General features: G+C 34.3%; 3 protein-coding genes across 3 annotated transcripts; 1 reads left to right on the top strand and 2 right to left on the bottom strand.

Moving 5' to 3' along the window:
• The first annotated feature begins 283 nt into the window (after positions 1-283).
• Positions 284-6,181, top strand: LOC122591955 (PHD finger protein At2g01810-like). The gene is made up of 4 exons (XM_043764179.1): positions 284-790; positions 3,141-3,387; positions 4,135-4,399; positions 4,489-6,181. Exons 1-4 carry the CDS (start codon positions 284-286, stop codon positions 6,179-6,181), a joined length of 2,712 nt encoding a protein of 903 aa, XP_043620114.1.
• Positions 6,182-9,495: 3,314 nt separating this feature from the next.
• Positions 9,496-11,103, bottom strand: LOC122591949 (protein SRC2 homolog). Its single transcript, XM_043764173.1, has 6 exons — positions 11,070-11,103; positions 10,748-10,852; positions 10,500-10,626; positions 10,340-10,411; positions 9,988-10,033; positions 9,496-9,858 (listed from the first exon to the last, which is right to left on the bottom strand). The coding sequence occupies exons 1-6, from the start codon at positions 11,101-11,103 to the stop codon at positions 9,496-9,498; spliced, it is 747 nt and encodes a 248-aa protein (XP_043620108.1).
• Positions 11,104-12,415: 1,312 nt separating this feature from the next.
• On the bottom strand, positions 12,416-15,048 carry LOC122602068 (G-type lectin S-receptor-like serine/threonine-protein kinase At1g34300). The gene has a single exon (XM_043774799.1). The coding sequence runs from the start codon at positions 15,001-15,003 to the stop codon at positions 12,595-12,597; it is 2,409 nt and encodes an 802-aa protein (XP_043630734.1). The 5' UTR covers positions 15,004-15,048; the 3' UTR covers positions 12,416-12,594.
• Positions 15,049-19,026: the final 3,978 nt, after the last annotated feature.

The raw sequence follows: 19,026 nt of genomic DNA, 5'->3' as shown, positions 1-19,026 counted from the left end.
GTTTTATTTTGTTGTATTTTTCATTTAAATCGGTAGTTAATTACTCGTACTTTTTATTTCCTTATATTAACCACGCGGAACTGTGCGAATCAATTAATTAGTCGTAAATCTTTGGTTAGGATTAGGAAACAAACGTACATACTTGCCTTACACTCAAGTACATAACCAGTAATCCTATAAATTATTAGTTTATCACATAAATTTCTAACATCATATTTCTCTTATATCATTACGATATTACTGATCGATCGATCGATAGATAGATATAATCGATAGATATATTATGGCAAGGTGTATACCGTCTTCGTACAGGATTATCGATCCAGATACAAGGTTTATCTTCACCGTCAATGCACGACCAGGTGATGATGATCATATTGATAAAATAATGCTCATCGACGACTCTTCTAGTGCCTTAAAAAAGATCCAACCCAACGAATATATCGAATCCGTGTTGTATGATGACGGGCCTGATTATCGTTTTCTTCCAGTTGAATTCACAACGAATAACAACGGGTCTATAGTCACTGCTAAGTTGTTTGACATAGAGAATGATGAAATCGCGATCAAGATTGCGAGTCTGGTAATGGACGACTATGAGGAGTGTCTTCGTTCCAACTGTGGCTTGTTAGATGAGGATCAGATTATGGAAGAATCGGATCAAGAAGAAGAAAGAGCGTTTTGTGTGATTTGTCAAGGAAACTGTGGACAAGATGAGATGACGGCAACACTCGAATGCAATCATTTTTTTCATATGGATTGTATCTACGAATGGTTGTGGCAGAAAGATGTATGCCCGATTTGCAGATATGTAGTTATTTGAGTATTATGAATCGATTTAGGCTTCATAAATGTTTAAATAATCTTGTAAGACTTTTTGTTGTGTTATTTTTGGTAAATATGAGTACAAACTACCTAAGGTTAGTTTGTTGTCACATATGAAAGCAGTTTTTAGCATTTGGGTGCGTTTAGGCTGAATTTTCATGGATGTTTCTTAATTAATTGGTTGTATAGAATTCGATCAACTTATATAGTTATATATTGTATTTAGTTCTTTGTTCGATCTTGTATAGATTGTTTTGTTTAGTATTTTTTTTGAACAGTGTTATGCATGATGCGGTTATAGGTTAATGGAAACATGAATTACTGAAATTACTCGTATATTTTTTAATTATTATTTCTTAAAATACATGAAAATTAAAAATTTTCTGTTGTAAGTTTGATGTTGCTATTGCTTAATCTTGATCATATCTTTAATTTCGGTTGTACGCATTGAAAATAAAAATGCATATATATAAAGAAATTTACAACAAAATTGATCAATAGATTTAAAATTAAGCCTAAGATAAATGTAGTATTGTGTATAATTAGATGATTGTATTATTATTAGGTCCATAACTACTTAACTAGGTGTATTATTTTTTAGATTTATTTATCATATTTCTTTGTTTAAACAATTCTTCATGTTTTAGTCGGAGGATGGGTTGAGAGGTATCATGTAGGTTTGGGAATTTTGAAAACTCATTAGATGACCTCATGATGAAAATCGATAGGAAATTAATATCGTCTGTAACATCGTCAAAATAAATCAATAACCAAATAACGGAATTTAAAAAGTTAAAGACACGTACTTGCACTAGCACGTTGACACAAGTCACACAAAAGTTGGTACCTACCAATTCCCAGGGTGGCCAGGCAAATATTTGGACATATTCTTTTGGGGCGTCCAAAAAAATTTTCCTCAGTCAACTTATAAAACTTTTTGTTCAATTTGCACTTTTGCAGGGATCATATTGTTTTAGCTTTCCTTTGAACACTTGAATCTCCAAGAACTGACCTTGCATATTCAATTCCACACATTAAAGCCTTCCAAATATGAAATATATCGAGAGTGTATGCTATATGGTGTGCACGTGCACTACTACATATATGTACTAACACCCGCTCGGGGCTTGTTTGGGAGTACACCAAAAACACCACGAGATGAAAATATGTGATGTGGCCTTCGTCAGGTCTCCTGTGTATTCTCATGTATTATCTTTTTTTTTTCTCTCTCTTATTTAATCGGACCAACTCACATATCACATTTGTTTGTATAAATTAGTTTGTAAAATGTTTGTCACTCTCGCATATGTTTTTGTGATCATTAAAAACTTGATATCAATGTGATAAACTTGAATAAATATAAAATTATTGCAATGTTAATGTCGTAAAAAGTTCTTTTCTAAAATATACTTATAAACTATAATGACTATATTTCTTTATAGCAAATACTTTTTAAAGGATTTTTTTAACAAAATCTGGGATAGAAGAAATGATATTTTTTTAACGACCAACTAATGGAATTGATCGGATATTATGTATTGTCACATAAATTGTAAAAAAAATCACTTTTAGCTTGTAAAATCTAGCCGCAAACATCCAGCTTTATAAGTAATAACCCATTGGCCAAGTTGATCCAGATCCTGAAATTGAAAAAAAATCTAATGACACATCCGTTTTTACGTACAACGATAAATTTATTTTGTAAAATATGTCAATGTCAAAGAGCTATACTCTATCTTCCAAATATCAGAATCACTAATGATCATTGACTAAATATGCTGATATAAGTGATGAAAAGCATGATTCATATTCTAAAGATGTGGTGAAATAATTTTTTAAAATTAACTTGATCTCCAAGTTAACACAATTACACAAATACATAATATACAATTTTTCTTAAATTGAAAATTAGAAACGAAAAATGAAACAAACTACATGGACTAAACCGTTATCACAGCCTGGACCCCACAAATACACACACACGTACTCTGGGGCCTATCACAACAAAGTCGGTTTTCTACACACTCACGAATATTTCGCTCACACCAAATTTACCATTTCACCCTTCCCTCTCACCTTCATTCTCCCGCCCTTCTCACCCCCAAAATCGTCATTTCACTATATAATCCCCCTTTTCACTCACACACTTTCAGTTCTCCCTCCTCCTCCTCCTCCTTCTTCTTCTTCTTCTTCTTCTTCACCAATACTTTCTCTCTCTAAAAACTTCCCTCTCTCTCTCTAAATTAAACTCACCAATGGCAACACTTGAAGCTTATAAAAATAATAATACTTTATTAATAAATAATAATAAAAAGAGAAAACAAAGGATATTTGAATTTAATAGCTTTTCGAAAGCGTTAAGTGATTATTTAGGTCCGTTTCGTGATAATGTTAGATTATTTTTAGACGAATTTGGTGAGAAAATTGATGATGAGAAAAGGAATGTGTGGTCTACGCTTTTGTTATGTGAATCAAACGGCGTCGTTTTTCCTCTATATACTATTGAAGAGCATGTTAATGATCGCTCTGTTCTTCCGTTCTGCTTTCACTGTAAATCCGTCGGTTAGTATATTATATACTTATTCTCTCTGTATCTATATCTATATCTGTATCTATAGTAATTGTGTTATTTTGATTTTCCGAATTCTGATTTTAATGTTGTTCTGCAAATCGGAAGTCTCTGTATCTATATCTATATCTATATCTATACATAACTGTGTGTGTATTTGTTTAAGTAATTGTGGAATTTTTTGTTCTGAATTTAGATTTTATGATGTCACGGTTAATTCGACGTCGTTTTGTTCAATTTGATTATGTGTGTGAATCAATTTTTGTTCAATATCTGATGATTTTGATGTTTTCGAGATTGTGAATTTATGACGCTAATACAGATCCGACGTCGTTTTTGTCATTATAAATATATATATGTGTGAATTAGTGTGTGTAACTGTGTGTTTCTCAATTGAGATATTGTGACGTCATATTAGTTTAATCTGAATCTAAGAGTGTGTGTGTAAAGTGTGTGCTGAATTTGACTTTCCTGGAACTGAATTCAGGATTTATGTTTGTGTGTGTTTCAGTGTGTGTATTTTGAATTTGTGGAAATTGTGATTTTCTGCTGTAACTGCAAATCTATCTGTGTATATACTTTAAGTTATAAATTTATAATGAATATCGAATTGATTTGATGAATTATTGTGAATTTGTTCTGTTTCTGCAAATCTGTATCTATGTGTGTGTGTGTGTGTGTTTAATTCTGAATTTGAGGATACTGAAAAGTAGTGATTTTGTGAATTTTGTTGTATGAAGGATGGGGGCATCATTTTGTGTCTAAAAGAAGATACAGATTTATAATCCCATCATATGGTGATAAAAAACCATGGAAAGATTATGACCCGAAGAAAGATTCCGAGCACATCGATACACAGATGATCTTACATGGGTTGATTCACTGCAATGGCTTTGGTCATCTAATTTCTGTCAATAATTTAAAATTACCAGGCTCATCAAATTCTCTCACAGAAACTCATATCATGAATCTATGGGACAGTATTTGCACTTCACTTAAAACTCGGTATGTTTTCTTTTCAATTTTTTCGCGTAACTTGCTCATCAAGTAACCAAAACTTGAATTAATAGTGTGTATCAATTTACATTGTATAGGAAAGTATCTGTTGCTGATGTTAAGTTAGAGAGATCAATGGAGTTAAGGTTAATTAATGGTGTTGCTTATAAGAGTTCTTGGTTTGGGAATTGGGGATATAAGTTTGGGAATGGAAGTTTTGGTGTTACAGAGGATAAATACAGGGGAGCTGTGTTGTTTCTAGCGGAATTAGATCTCGATAAGGTTATTGATGACTTTAAAAACACTCGCCGTGGAAGGAAATTGGGAGAAATGGTTAATAAGTATCGCGAACTAAGTGAAACCAGACTTACTTCCATGAGTGAGCTGCTGCAGTTTTTGATTGAGTTTAAGCTTATTGGGAAAATTGAGAGAAGAAGTTTAGTACAAGCAAGAAAGTTATTTAAGTGTGAAGATAGTCCATTTGATGAAGGGAGTCAAGATCCAGAGTGTTTAAAAGATTTTTTAAGCTCACTTATGGATGCAGATTGTAATTGGAGTGAAAGAAGGATCGAACACTCGTTGGAAGTGATTGTTAAGTTACTGAAACAGAAGAATGGGGTGATGTCGATTTGTGAATTAAGGGAGAGTCTTCGACCGTTTGTTGGTGATAAGGGTTTGATTGATTTCGTGCTAAATTCGATCAATGTGTTGCATCTTGAGAAGTACATTATTCGTCGGGTGTTTAACTCGTTGACTGGGCTGGCCGAGTTTGAGATTTCTGATGTGGCGGTGGTTTCCAAGAAGACGAAATCTGTTTCTTCGCTATGGAGATTGGAGCCGAGATGGCCTAAGGAAAGGCTTGAAAGGACTGCTAAAGTGATTGCAAATATTTTAAAAGAGCACAAGAATTTCAACAATGGAAGAAGTGGACCAATGTCACGTAAAGATTTGAGGAATATAGCTAGCAAGTATGTTGGTGACACTGGTTTGATCGATTTCGTATTGAAATCGATCAACAATTTGGTGATTGGAAACTATATAGTTACTCGCACCAAAAACCCCCAAACCCGATTGATGGAATTCAATATCCGAGATAAAAAAGGTGAAGAACTTGGTATTGAAAAGGAGGTAGATGTTTATGGAGATATGTTGTTTCTGTATACAAATGTTCTACTCGGCTACCCCTTGTGGAAGTCGGTTAGTCAAGCGACTCAAATCGTGTTAAACAGCAAGTATTTTGTGAAAGAGTGGGAGTTGGGTGTAGGGAATGGTCAGGTAATGACACTAAGATGCAGAGTTTTACCAAGTTTTGACGAGCTGGAAACAGAGTTGACTCATCCATTGCCACCTGGCGAGATAGTACTAGTGGCAGCGGGGATGACAATTGGGAAATTGAGGGAAGTAGCAGAAAGTGCACTAAGGGATACATATTGCATAATGGATAGATTTGTAGTATGGCAAATAGGTGGGTTGAAAGGGATAGAGGACGAGATGGTGGTGTCGTACGTTGTTGAGCCAGGTGGGGAGGTTTGGGTCAGAGGGTTTGGGCTAGATTTGGGTACGGCACTGAGGTATGAAGGCGGGACTGCAGGGGATGAGGAGATGGAGGCAAGGGTGGAGTGTGTGTGTGGGGCTCGTGATGATGATGGGGAGAGAATGGTAGCTTGTGATGAATGCCATGTTTGGAAGCACACCAAGTGCAGTGGCATTAAGGATCATGAAACCGCACCTGAAATATTCATTTGTAGTGATTGTGAGGCTAAAGCCAAGAGTGAACTCTTGAGTCAATAGGTTGGAATGGGACGTCTGGGAGACCAGAAAGGGAAATTGAATTATTTAATTTATTTCTTCATTACCTTATTAATATTTACTATTTACTATGTTGTTAAAATATATTATTATCAAATATTGAATGTAAGCTTTTTATTCTATATATATCAAATTATCAACTTAGTTTTGGGGAATTTCCCGTTTGTCACCAATTCAATTAGCAAGCACGTAACGAAATCATGTGTCAACATATCTTCCTAGATTCGGTGCAAGTCGATATGTATGGCCCACTGGCCAGTTGGCTAGAGTTTGGGGCCCATTGAATGATTTTTTAAAGATAATCTTACTTACCAGAAGCTATTACCATTTATCAACCTAACATTCATTTCAATTTTGCATCCCTAAATCCTAATGTCTATGTTTTATAATATCCATATGAAAAAAAACGCAATTTGTAGTACGAAAAAGTACGCCATGATGATAGACAAACTACATTTTTACTTTTGTTTTTTCACACATTTATAATAGTCTAACTTTTGATAATAAATGTAAAAGTTTTTTTTTTTAAAAAAATGAAGTCAATGTATTATGTTTTGAAGTACAGATTTAAATTGGGATAAATAACTTGTATCTCGTCGTGCTTGAGCTTTAGCTCAATGGTTGTGACACCATCCCCATGTATGTGGCAGGGGTGTCGAAAATAACCAAATCTAAATAACCCGATCCAACCCGAATGAGTTTGGGTGAAACGGGTTGGGTTATTTGGTTTGTGGGTCGTCATTTGGGTTATCTCAAATAACCCAAAGCTTAATCGGTTTGGGTTGAGGGTGAAAATTTTATAATTTGGGTCAACCCGAATAACCCAAATTAGTTGTGTTTATATATAAATACACTTATATAACAATTAAATTTGTTTAAAATTTCTATTATTTGAATAATAAATTTTCTTTTATAAATAAAATCAGAATCGTGCAAAATTATAATAATTGTTTGAAAATACACTAATATGAATATAAGAAGAGTTATATGTTGTCAAAATTTATTTATTTATCATCAGTAGTTTTTATCTTTTTATATAGTTTGTACTTTATTTATTTCGTCTATGACTTTTATTCTAATAATACAATCATCTGTTTATGCACCAATTCAAAAAAAACGCATAATCTAAAGTGTTTCAACACTTTTGGATATAAAGAACTTAATATCGCTATTATTTAAGTATTTTAAATCAAAATTATATTGTTGTAATGTTACTAAACTAATGCACGTAGATTCAATCACATTTTATTTGGGTTACCCAAACCCGATCCAAAAACCCCAACGCGAATAACCCGAAACCCAATTAACCCGACCCATCAACACCCCTAGTGGTCTTGAGTTCAAGATTAAGTCCCTTTATAAAGGCTTGACTTGGGTATACCCAGCTTCAAGTCTGAGGGGGCAGAGTTTACCCCTATTAATTGTCGTGCCTTCTGGCGGATTAGTAGAAGGTTTTCCCTCCATCGGGTATTTGAAATAGGCATTTCTACTTCGAGGGAGTTCTCTAACGTGGACCCGGTTAAGACAACGTATGCTAGATCTTCCACTGTCGAATTGCGACATAAAGTTTCTTGTGTTCACCTTAAAAAAAAAAAAAATCTTGTATCTTGTCAGGTGGCATGCTTAACTATGGTCAATTAATTAGTTTGAAGGTTTTAATCATTCGGTTTTCCAATGAAATGTTTTATTTCTTTTTAAATTTCTTATTATTTTTATGATCATCGATTCATTGTATACTTAATAGTATTTTGGGGGTTGTTTTTGGAATTGAAAACTTAATTTTATTATAACTATTTAATATTATTTTTAAATAGATTTTAAGTATATTTTTATTTAATTGTAAACATTTTATACTATTTTTACAAAAACATAGGTTGACTAGTCATGATATGGTTATGATCAATTTATGGGACTTGTCGGAAAGTGTTCTTGCCTAACCTATTGAACTTTTTTCAGGACCTGACCAGTTCTATTAGGTCTTTTTTAATAAGGCTCTTCTTAAATATCTTTTTCACCCCTTTCTTACAGCCACGTCAGATTTTCTCTCTTCAAGAACTACTCCTTACAATAATTCCTCACCTCTTACTCAACAAAAAACATTAAAAAAAACTCCACCTCTCTGTCCCCATTTCTCTCTTTCAGATCCACCTTTCTTCGTCCAACTTGTTCCTAAACAAGAAAGGGATGTTTTGGACGGGCATGAACGAGCCCGTAGTGTTAAGGTCCTGAAAGGAAGATGTTCATGACGAGCTCGTCATGACCTTACTACGAGCGGCCTTAAAAAACTTTGTTTTCTAAAACATTGGAAAAAAAACATATTCCCCACTAATGATTTTCTATTTGCTAATTTGAAACCTATCTCTAGATAGGAGTCAAAAACATATCCTCCATTTATGATTTTCTACTTGATAATTTGAAACGTGTCTCTAGATAGGACTCATCTCCAAAGATGAGTGAGAATATGATTTCATATAGAACTTTTATATGACCTATAAACCACTTTTTTAATCAACTTTTAAAAATACTAGAGCTTACTGTAAAATGAGCATAACCCAAATAATATAATCACAAACCTCGAAATATAGATGATCATAGTTAATCAACATTTATGCATGATTTATCTTACAAAATGCCTGAGCAAAATTTATAAAAATTCTCGAGCAAAATTGTAACCAACGTTTAAGTAGTAACCACCAAACTTGTTCAAACTGTCATAAACCAAAAAGTTGAACACTATAGCAAAAAAAAAAAACTGCAGGTAAATGTCATATGAGTATATGATCACTAGAAAAAACCATTAGGCTCTTGAAAAACTGTCTCATATGTAAATGTCATGTAACTAGAAAAACCTACACAAGTTACCATAAACCAAAAAGAAACTGCAGGTACACTATAGCAAAATAAGTCTTTCTGATCATATCAAGCCTATGATCGTTTCCCTGCAGCGTCTTTTATAGGCAAGACCTCAATATGGTGGAAGATGTCCCCCTGGATATGAAGAAGTACCTGATAATGAATGTGAAATCTAGATTAGTATATAGTGGGGGTCAACGACTTCGAACCTAGGAGTCAAAAAAATTGGCACTTTCTGAATTACAACAAGCCAAAACAAGTCAAACCCGGTTGTGGTGGGCAGACCCAAAGACAATCTTTAATCTACATATATATGATCGTTAAATATGACTACCAACTACTTTCCTTTATTAATTATAGTACTTTTATTCATTTGGTTACATGTTAGATTAATTTCAACCGATTTGACCCATTAAATGCTTTTGATAGGTTAAGGATATAACTTAGCTCATATCGACCCATTTGGATATAAATGGGTCGATGTTGCCATCTCTATAAACGTTACATTCACATAAAGATGAGGAGTTACCATGAGGACACTGGGAGCCATATGGCTGAGGCGGATAAGCTGAATTAGGAGGGTATGGCTGAGGAGGATAAGGAGCAGCCTGAGGCGGGTATGGAGATGGTGGATAAACACCTGCATTAGGCGGATACGCTTGGGTGGCAGTTGTTAGTGGATAAGTGGATACTGGAGTTGATGGTGGATAAGCTATCAATGGCGGCGGCACAGAGTAGACAGGGGCCTGGGGTGCACTTGGTGTACCATAGAATGGAGCTGATGGCGCAAAACTGTGAGCTGGAATCTGTATACATGTAAAAAAGAAAGTAACATAGGTTTAATTGAGTCCGGTACAAATGTATACAAACATTCCAAAAAAACTTAAATGAGTGAAACTAATTAACACTTCTTGTCAAAGAAAGATTGAACTTACATTGGTACCGGAATAATGCATTATCAGTCGCACCTCACCAGCATGCCTACATAAGATGTGATTTGAGTTAGCAACTAGTACTATTTACGACAACGGAAAAAGCCTTAGCTAACACAACACTATAGAACAATGTTTAATTTTTCCACTTGGTAGTAGAGTACACAAAACATGAGAACAATACACATGAATATTGTTGCAAGTTTTAAAACATACAAGCTAGGTTTCACATTAAAATAAAAGAAAATCAAACATATAAATACCTATCATGTTTGTTCTTTCAAGCAAAAGAGATATGGACTCATAGGAGCTTGACAACCCATAACATCTAAAGTATTTGTATTAGAACACTAACCTGCCAGATTTAGACTGCAACGGCCACGCGCTATCATCAAATCCCTGAGAAAGTACCTTAGCTAATTGGACCCTAGACACATAATTCAATAATTCATCCTTAGGAAAATATCACTTTTAACACACAAAAAAAACACACAAAGAAAAGTAAGAGAAATTACTTTCCACTGCCAATAAAATCATCGCGTGAGACACTATTGCTATTCCAAACAGTAATATTTAAATCCCTTAATCCTTCAATAAAGCTATATACGAACTTCTCCTGGAATGTAGGGTTTTTTCCTCCGTCTGTCATAAAAACCCGAAACCAATTCAGATTTAAACTTACACTAATTAATTTGTGATCCCTCATTAACGGAGATAAATTTAATCTTCAAAGGAATATAGACAGGGACCAAAGAAAAAGTACCAGTACAAACATTAGTCCGATTCCTATAGTTTCCGTATTCAACACAAACGTAAGGATCTTGCCTTGATATCCATTCTGTGTCTTTCAGTCTAGTGCATCCAACCACTACATAACCATGACAAAAAAATATATAACAACTTCTACTTAGAAACAATTCAAGATCTTATAAACGTACACATTAATATATTAGTTTTAATATGGATATATAACAATTTGTTTAGATGGTAAATGTTTAACAAAGTAAAAGTAAGTAGAAAAATAGTACTCGTATGAATTATTATAAAAACATATAAAAGAAAACAGAATGCATGCATGGGGGTACCAGTGATTTCAAGAGTACTGTTGTGATTCTTCATTGGATTATAATGATTATAACTTGGTGTGATAATGGCGTAGAAGATTATCGAAATTGTAATAGTTATTATAAGTAAATAATAAAGATTATATATGATAGAATTGTTATATATATTTATAGGATTCGATTTGAAGAATCCGTGTCAATTATTGACGCGTATATATTCATAGTAAAATTTATGGAAAGTAAGTTGATATAATGGGAAATTGTAGCCCTTCTTTGTTTGTAAGCTTCGGGCCGGTTTTACTTCTTGGAAAGTGTCGCCGCATCTCACAATGAGTTATTTATTTGGAAACTAATTAGTAATCAAAGTAATACGGGCTGAATAAGTCATCTAACTGGACATGTTATTTGGGCTTCATAGCTAGATAAGTTATTCGAGCTTTACATTCAGACATGTCATTTAGACTTTATTAGCCCGGACAGTTCAGTCAGGGAGCGTAGCAGGATGGTGCTATCGGGCCTCTTTTCTGCTGGTGCATTCGGATCCATACTACATACCATATGACGCTTTTTTCTTAGATTCCCTCAAGTTATTTCCCCAACTTGACTCAAGTTGGGAAGATCTTGACCCTTGATTGAAAATCAAGGGACAAGATTCAAAGATTATCTTTGATTTGAATACTGTCCTTTGATTTTCAATCAAGGGTCAAGATTACTCTAACATGATTAGTCATGTTATAGTAACTTGAGGGAATCCTCTCCCAATATTTTCAAAGTTTTTATCATAGTAAAACATAATAATGCCAAATGGGTCGAAACGTTTTCCTTAAACGGCTACTTACATAAGTTAATGGTTCAGGAACTTTGACATATATAATTACTACTATGTATTCTTTACGAGATTAAATCTTTGACTTTAGGCTTAAGAAATAATGTATATGTTTTTAATGAGCAGTTACTATGCCCCAAGTTAATTTGGCAGATTTACCTACATTTGACCCTCACAAACTTAAAAGAGATGTCTTTTGTTAGTACATTATAACCAACTGGGTTGGATTTGTGGGCCTTTGGAGACAGAGGTCATGGGTTCGATCCTCATCTTCAGCAAGGCTGAAGGTCCTTTTCTATTTTTGGTATAACCTAGAAGCAGCCTTTTTACCTTTGATAGGGGTAAGGTTGTCTACATCTCAACCTCTCCCATAAACCGTCAAAGACAGTATTGGAACCCAAAACCTGTAGAAAACGACATTAGGAGTTACCATACCATCACCATTTTGTTAGTACATTAAGTCATTAAGACAAGTGCCATCTACATTTTCACAATAGAGTTGTTAACATAATAATTAGAAACACAAGTTGCAAGAGACTTGTTGCACCAACATTTATTTTTCATTTACAAGTCTTACACCCGGGCCGCCAGCCCGTCATTGTTGAACGACAGGACCGCTAAAAAAAGTTAACAAATTCAACATAACTAAAACAAAACCTTCTTTTTTTACTATGACATGTTTAAATTATGATAAATTATATTTTCATGAAACAAAATCATCTACTCGTCACCCAGAAAGAATATTGTGGGCTTTTTGGGCTCAATGATCTCCACTGTACCTTCAAGCATTTTAGCCACCTTCCCCATCGATGGTCTCATTTCAGGCCGGTCTTGAAGACACCATATCGCGGTCTTAACCATCCTTGTGATCATTTCCTCATGAAGTCGACTATCATATGATCTCTTGATTTGGCTGTCCAAAATGTCCTCAATGTTCATTTCTTTGTAAACTTTATCAAATGCCCATCTAGGGAAGTACCAATCTTCACTATCCATTTTTGAACCTTGGATGTCAAAGTTACGCACCCCGGTCACAATCTCTAACAACACCATTCCAAAACTGTAAACATCCGCCTTTGGTGTGATTTGATCACTCTTTACCCATTCGGGTGCCATGTATCCACGAGTCCCACGCATCCTTGAGTAGCTAACCATGTCTTCTTTCTTTCTTAGTTTTGACAACCCAAAGTCTGATATCTTGGGGCAAAAATCGGCCCCAATAAGTATGTTCTCGGGTTTGATGTCACAATGCAGCACCCATTCTAAACATTCCTCGTGAAGATACGCAATAGCCCTCGCCACTCCAAGAGCTATACGATATCTAATACCCCAATCGAGTATGGGCTTTCGATCTAACAACTTGTCATCCTCTACTTCTCCGTCTCCATTCGAGTAGTCAACTTTACCCGCATGGAACAGGAACTTATCCAGCGACCCGTTTGGCACATACTCATAAACAAGTATTCTCTGACCCTTCTCGGCACAAAAACCCCACAATCTCACCAGATTTAAATGGTGCATTCTAGCAATAATCGTGACCTCGGCCCAAAACTCGTTATCTCCACCCGTAACATTTTTCAAGCATTTGACCGCAACAATCCGATGATCGGTCAACACCCCTTTATAAACATCACCAAACCCACCTTTCCCCACAACATTCGTGCTCGAAAAATCATTTGTAGCCGTTTTAAGCTCAGCATAACTAAACCTCTTTGGCCCACCCGCCGGCAAAAACTCCAGCCCAAATGTTCGGGCCATATCTCGATACTTAACATATTTCTTGAGAAAAGCCCAAAAGAACGCCACACCACTTATCAACTCGGCCGCAAACAAAGTCGATATAATAGCAATATTTCGGGTTGTGGACTTTGACTCTTCTGGCGGTAAAGGCAAGCTAACTTGAACCGGGCAAGTCGTCTCTAGAATACTCGTCAAGCCCGTAAAATTCGTCTGATCGGTCTCAGACTTATCAACCTTAAGAAAAAAAGTCTGTTCTGTCGCCGGAGACCAAAATCCATAATATAACCGGCTCACAAGCACACAATATCTTTGACCATCATACTTATACCCGAACCCAAGACAATCCGGGTCATTCGAGCACGTAGATTCACACAAGGAAAAGTTCGAGGCCGTAATGGGCCACGAGTTTGTCTCAGCCGCAGGCCCAGTAAAATTCACATAATCCAACTGCAAAAACTTGTTACTATTTCCAACCGGAATTTTCCTTTGACATTCTTCACCACTACGGCCCGAAATTCGTTGAAATCCGGGTGGGCAATCACAAACTGTAGTATCATAATTATCGCCATACATACATATAAAATTCGGGCCACAAGTCCCCCTTATCAAACATAGCTCAGCTACAGCTTGCCAAGCAACATTCCATTGACTCGAGTTTGAATCATAAGAATAAATTCTTAAATTCCCATTATCGTCGAGTTTTAGTCGTCGCAAGACGTTATCACCGTAGTCCGAGGTGATAAACGATGCGCCGTTTTCTAGCTCAACCTTCCCTTGATCATCTAGCTTTAAAAACGCGTTATTAATGGTATAATACGATGTTTCTTGGTCGTATGTTCCGTTAAATTTCAATTCTTTCCCAACAAAACGGAACATTTTGTCAGTGGGGACCTTTACAGACAGAATAGTTCCGTTTATGTTTTGGTTTGGAACAATTGTATTGGTTGGGTACCGAAAACTGCTCCAACTCCCAAACGACAGACTACCGTCGTTATTGAGCTGGAGCAGTTGTGTTGTGGTGTTGGATGATGTGGGAGCTCCAGGGAACTGGAGGTTCCCTAGACGGAGCTCCCCTGATTGGGTAATTATAAGTGACGTGGATCGGTTAACCGGGGAATCCTGGTTAACCGACCATATAACAGTAATCGGGGATATATTAAAATAATATATCGAGAAAATGAAACTGTCTGTTGAGTTTAGTGATGGAAGGAAACCGGTTGCAAAAACCGAGTTGTTAGATAACAGAATTCTGTTTTGGGACGGATTCCATGGGAAGTTGGAGGTCGAAGACGGCGTCGTTTGGTTTCGGGTTTGAGCTAATGAATATCGAGAAGATAAGAAAAGGAGGAAGGTGATGATGAAAAGGTGGCGGTGATCGGAGATTGACATGGTGGCTCCGGTGTGAACCGGTGGTGGTTTGGAGTTTGAATTTGCTAAATGATTTAGATGTGTGGTATATAAAGTCAGAACAAACGTTGACGGAAGACCGTTGACTTGGCGGCTTTTTATTCTACACGTTAATAGTTTTTGTTCGGTCTATATTGATTATTGAAAGATAGAAACATAACGGTGGAACCCATTGAACTTGGAAAATAATGCATTTGTTTACTGGAAAGTGGATATAATTTTTATTTAAAAAATAAAAGAAAATGCTATTCGAGGAAAGCATTATTTGTGGAAAGATCATTTTCCAATTTTATTTTAAGTGAAAGAAAAAGAACATAAAATCAATAGATTAAGAGATAGAAGAAATGTGGTAGGACATCATTTGTCATTAAAGACTTAAAATCTAATTTGATGGGCTTTGAGAAATGGTTGTATCCTGAGTTTGTAAGTTGTAACCCATATTTAAAGCCCAACCAACTTATGTTTTTCATTCCAAAACGTATTTATGGATAGGAGTGGTTTTATAACTCATTTTCATCCTTTCCCAAATTCTATCCACACCCATTGTGATTCTCATAAGCAAATTAAAACACCCTTAATTCACTTTAGTTAATTTTTTATGTGTAAATCATTTGCTCGCAACCGAAGATCTTACAATTATAATATACTTATATAGTATCAAGTCATAATCTAATGGCAATACTAGGCTTTATATTAGAACTAGTGTTCAAACCCATCAATTGGACGGGTAGTCTCAAAATATATTAATCAAAGCTAAAAAAAAGTAGAACTCAACTTTATTAAGTAGGTAATGTAAAAATTAGAATACGTAAAAATCTAACATAAAACTATTCAAAGTATGAACTATTCATAGTTTACCCCTTTTTTTTCCAACTTTAGTTATATTACAAACTCATTATATGTATCATCAAATTAAACTTAATCAATACAAAAATTTAAAACGAAACATATTAAAAATAACTCCATATAAATATGTATCATCAAACTAAACGTAATCAATACAAAAACTAAAAACGAAACGTATGAAAAATAACTCCATATAAATATTGATTATAGTTTACCCCTTTTTTCCAACTTTAGTTATATTTTAAAAGTGCAAAGTATATAATTTGAAAAATACATACCAATTCATCAACAAAGACCATCTCGAACGTTTTTGATTTTCTTTGGGTTATTCCACTCCGGAACAGTCCATACATGCACAACACAGAGTCGTAGATGATGGTTAACATGTGTTGGCTTAAGATCTTCAAGATGAACTAATGTGGTCTTATTTTTTGTTGTTGAAAGAGAAGTCATAATGAACCTATAATGGATTACAAAACAATAGCATAAAAATTCAATGTTAAAAAATTAGCTAAACATTATAATTAAGATTTCAATGTTAACAAATTAAAAAAAAGTTGCTAGTCGAACAGAAACCTTGTAAGTCGAATGAATTCAATTTTAACAAATTAAAGATAAAAACTTTATAATTAACAATTCAATGTTAACAAAGTAAAGAAAACTTCCTAGTCGAACTAACCTGCTTGTAAGTCGAATCAAGAGAATTTTTTGTTCTGCAATGTTAACAAATTAAAGATAAAAACTTTATAATTAACAATTCAATGTTAACAAACTAAAGAAAACTTAGTCAAACTAACCTGCTTGTAAGTCGAATCAAGACACTTTTTTGTTCTGCGAGTTTTCGAAAGTCGAATGTAGGGGATTTTTTTATGGTTCCATAAGTTTTTAGATTTGGTTTATATATATAGTAGATGTAGACAAATAATAAGAATTATTTTTAAAGGTCGGTTATAGAATAGAATAGAATAAATAATATTAGAAAAAACAGATGATTAATGAGAAGAGAGTATTAGGCTCAAGGAGGGAGATTATGGATGCCAAGTATACCCCCAACCCTTCTTTTAGTTATATTATAGATGGTACCTTCGGAAGTGTAAAATCATGTTAAGTGACAAATTTCAAATTTTATTATATTTAGTGGTAAGAGTACAGTCAGCAAGTAGAATCGACAAAAAAATCGGTAACACCATTTACATCGGCGGAAATTGGAAAGTAACATCGGCGCAATGGAGTCGATCAAAAGAGACGTTGGGTTGCATCGTGGAGCATGCTTTTGACTCTTTCCAACTAGATACATAGATATAGAAATAGAAGAGACACGTGGAACAGATCGGCACTTTCTTTTATACTACACCCTTAGATTTTGCATCTTGTAACAAATTTTGGAATCTTTTATGGTTAAAAAACTTACCAATTTGCTAAATTTTGACACTAATCTTTTGTCCCTTACCATCGAAAATTGAAATCAAGTAAATGAGTTGAACTATAACTTCTATCTTTTTAAGGTGCATTTTTTTAACAAAACAAAGATATAGTTAGGCTAAACTATATTAGAATTCTAGATTGAGGTGCTTCATTTTTTATTCGTTTAACAAAAGATATCTCAAGAAAAATATGTATGTTTCGTCAGAATGTCAGATATTATTAGCACTATAATACAATGAATAATTATTACAAAATATGAAATTTTCTTCTTTAACTAAATAAACCATGGACGTTCTTAGGTTGCATAGTAATCTTGCGTCACTATACAAAAACTCCTTAGTTCTTTCGTCATATAATAATAATTTAAAATTAACAGAGAAAATGTTAGCAAAGAACAACTGAAGCAGCAAGTGGATGTTATAATAAGTTGACAATTAACATACGTATATATTGTTTACATATATTTGTTGTCAAGTGTTGTTTAGAGAAAGATTTATTTATGCCTATTTGTGATAAAGAAGATATAACATACACAATCTATAGACTACAAATCATATAATTAAGTAAATACTATAATATTATGTCGAGAATGACCATTTATGTCTTCATGAATTTCTAACAATATTCTTTAGCAACGCTACACCATCTTCCAAAGAGTGTCACAGGTACCTTTTCCATGACAGAATGATATTAATTACTAGATATGCGGAATGTAAATAATTGTAGTGTAAACATTCTGTTTTTATAATTACGAGAGTAAGTACCTGTGTGTTGCGGCGCTGAGATGATGGGATGATAGGTCATAAAGTGTGATAGCCAAAGGCCTTAACCGTACGGGTTCCGCCCTCGGATTTAAAAATTCGTCGAAAGTAAATCGAATGACATCTCTAATGAAAGAGCATGAAATTTTAAGAACACCAATATAATTTTTATAATTTATCGATGTACGGTTTGTGAGATAAAAGATTTTGAATGAATTGTAAGAGTAAATGATTTATGGAGGAGAGAGAAAAAAGATGTTTGGTTGAGATTTGAGGAGAGAGAAAGGGTGTTTGGTAATATAAAATTAATAGAAGGGGCATTTTGGGGAATTAAATGTTAAAAATTAAAATTTTAGTTAGGGAGAATCTGTTTTATAATATAGTATAGATACGAGCTACTCGCGCGTTGCGGTGGTGAGATTGTGGGGATGATAGGTCATAGAGTGTGATAGTCAAATGCCTTAGCAGTACAGGCTCCGCCCTCGAAATTAAAAACTTGTCGAAAATATATCGAATGACATCTCTAATGAAAGGACATGAAATTTTAAAACACCCATATAATTTTTATCATTTATCGATGTACGGTATTTGAGATAAAGTATTTTGAATGAATTAGATGAATAAAACGATTTATGAAGGAGAAAGAAAAAAAATGAGTGGTTGAGATTTAAGGTTAAAGATGAAAATGAAAGTTGAAAGTTGTGAGGCGTTGATATATGATACATCATGCATTATCATGTGTACATTATTGAAGTTGAAAGTTGAAACCTTATTTACTTTATAATGTAGTATATCTCTATCTCAACTTATATTATAAAGCATTTGTTCATTTTAAATTTTTTAACTTTCAACTTTTCGCATCCATTCACTTTCATCCCTCTCCTCAAATCCCAACCACTCATTTTATTCTCTCTCATCCATAAATCATTTTATTCCTCTAATTCATTCAAAAAAATTTATTTCAAAAACCGTA

This window comes from Erigeron canadensis, chromosome 1 (genome assembly GCF_010389155.1).
Source record: "Erigeron canadensis isolate Cc75 chromosome 1, C_canadensis_v1, whole genome shotgun sequence".
NCBI lineage: Eukaryota > Viridiplantae > Streptophyta > Magnoliopsida > Asterales > Asteraceae > Erigeron > Erigeron canadensis.
The sequence above is the reverse complement of the archived record's forward strand: the minus strand, read 5'-3'. Positions and strand labels throughout refer to the sequence as shown.

Bases quoted from the DNA above. Each gene is read 5' to 3' on its own strand.
- LOC122591955 (XM_043764179.1), top strand. From the start codon at position 284: ATGGCAAGGTGTATACCGTCTTCGTACAGGATTATCGATCCAGATACA. The intron at 791-3,140 runs GTATGCCCGATT...AATAATAAAAAG, and splicing joins AATGGTTGTGGCAGAAAGAT to AGAAAACAAAGGATATTTGA. The intron at 4,400-4,488 runs GTATGTTTTCTT...TACATTGTATAG, and splicing joins TGCACTTCACTTAAAACTCG to GAAAGTATCTGTTGCTGATG.
- LOC122591949 (XM_043764173.1), bottom strand. From the start codon at position 11,103: ATGAAGAATCACAACAGTACTCTTGAAATCACTG. The intron at 10,853-11,069 runs GTACCCCCATGC...ATGGTTATGTAG, and splicing joins CAGTACTCTTGAAATCACTG to TGGTTGGATGCACTAGACTG. The intron at 10,412-10,499 runs GTAATTTCTCTT...TTATGTGTCTAG, and splicing joins GATTTTATTGGCAGTGGAAA to GGTCCAATTAGCTAAGGTAC.
- LOC122602068 (XM_043774799.1), bottom strand. From the start codon at position 15,003: ATGTCAATCTCCGATCACCGCCACCTTTTCATCATCACCTTCCTCCTT.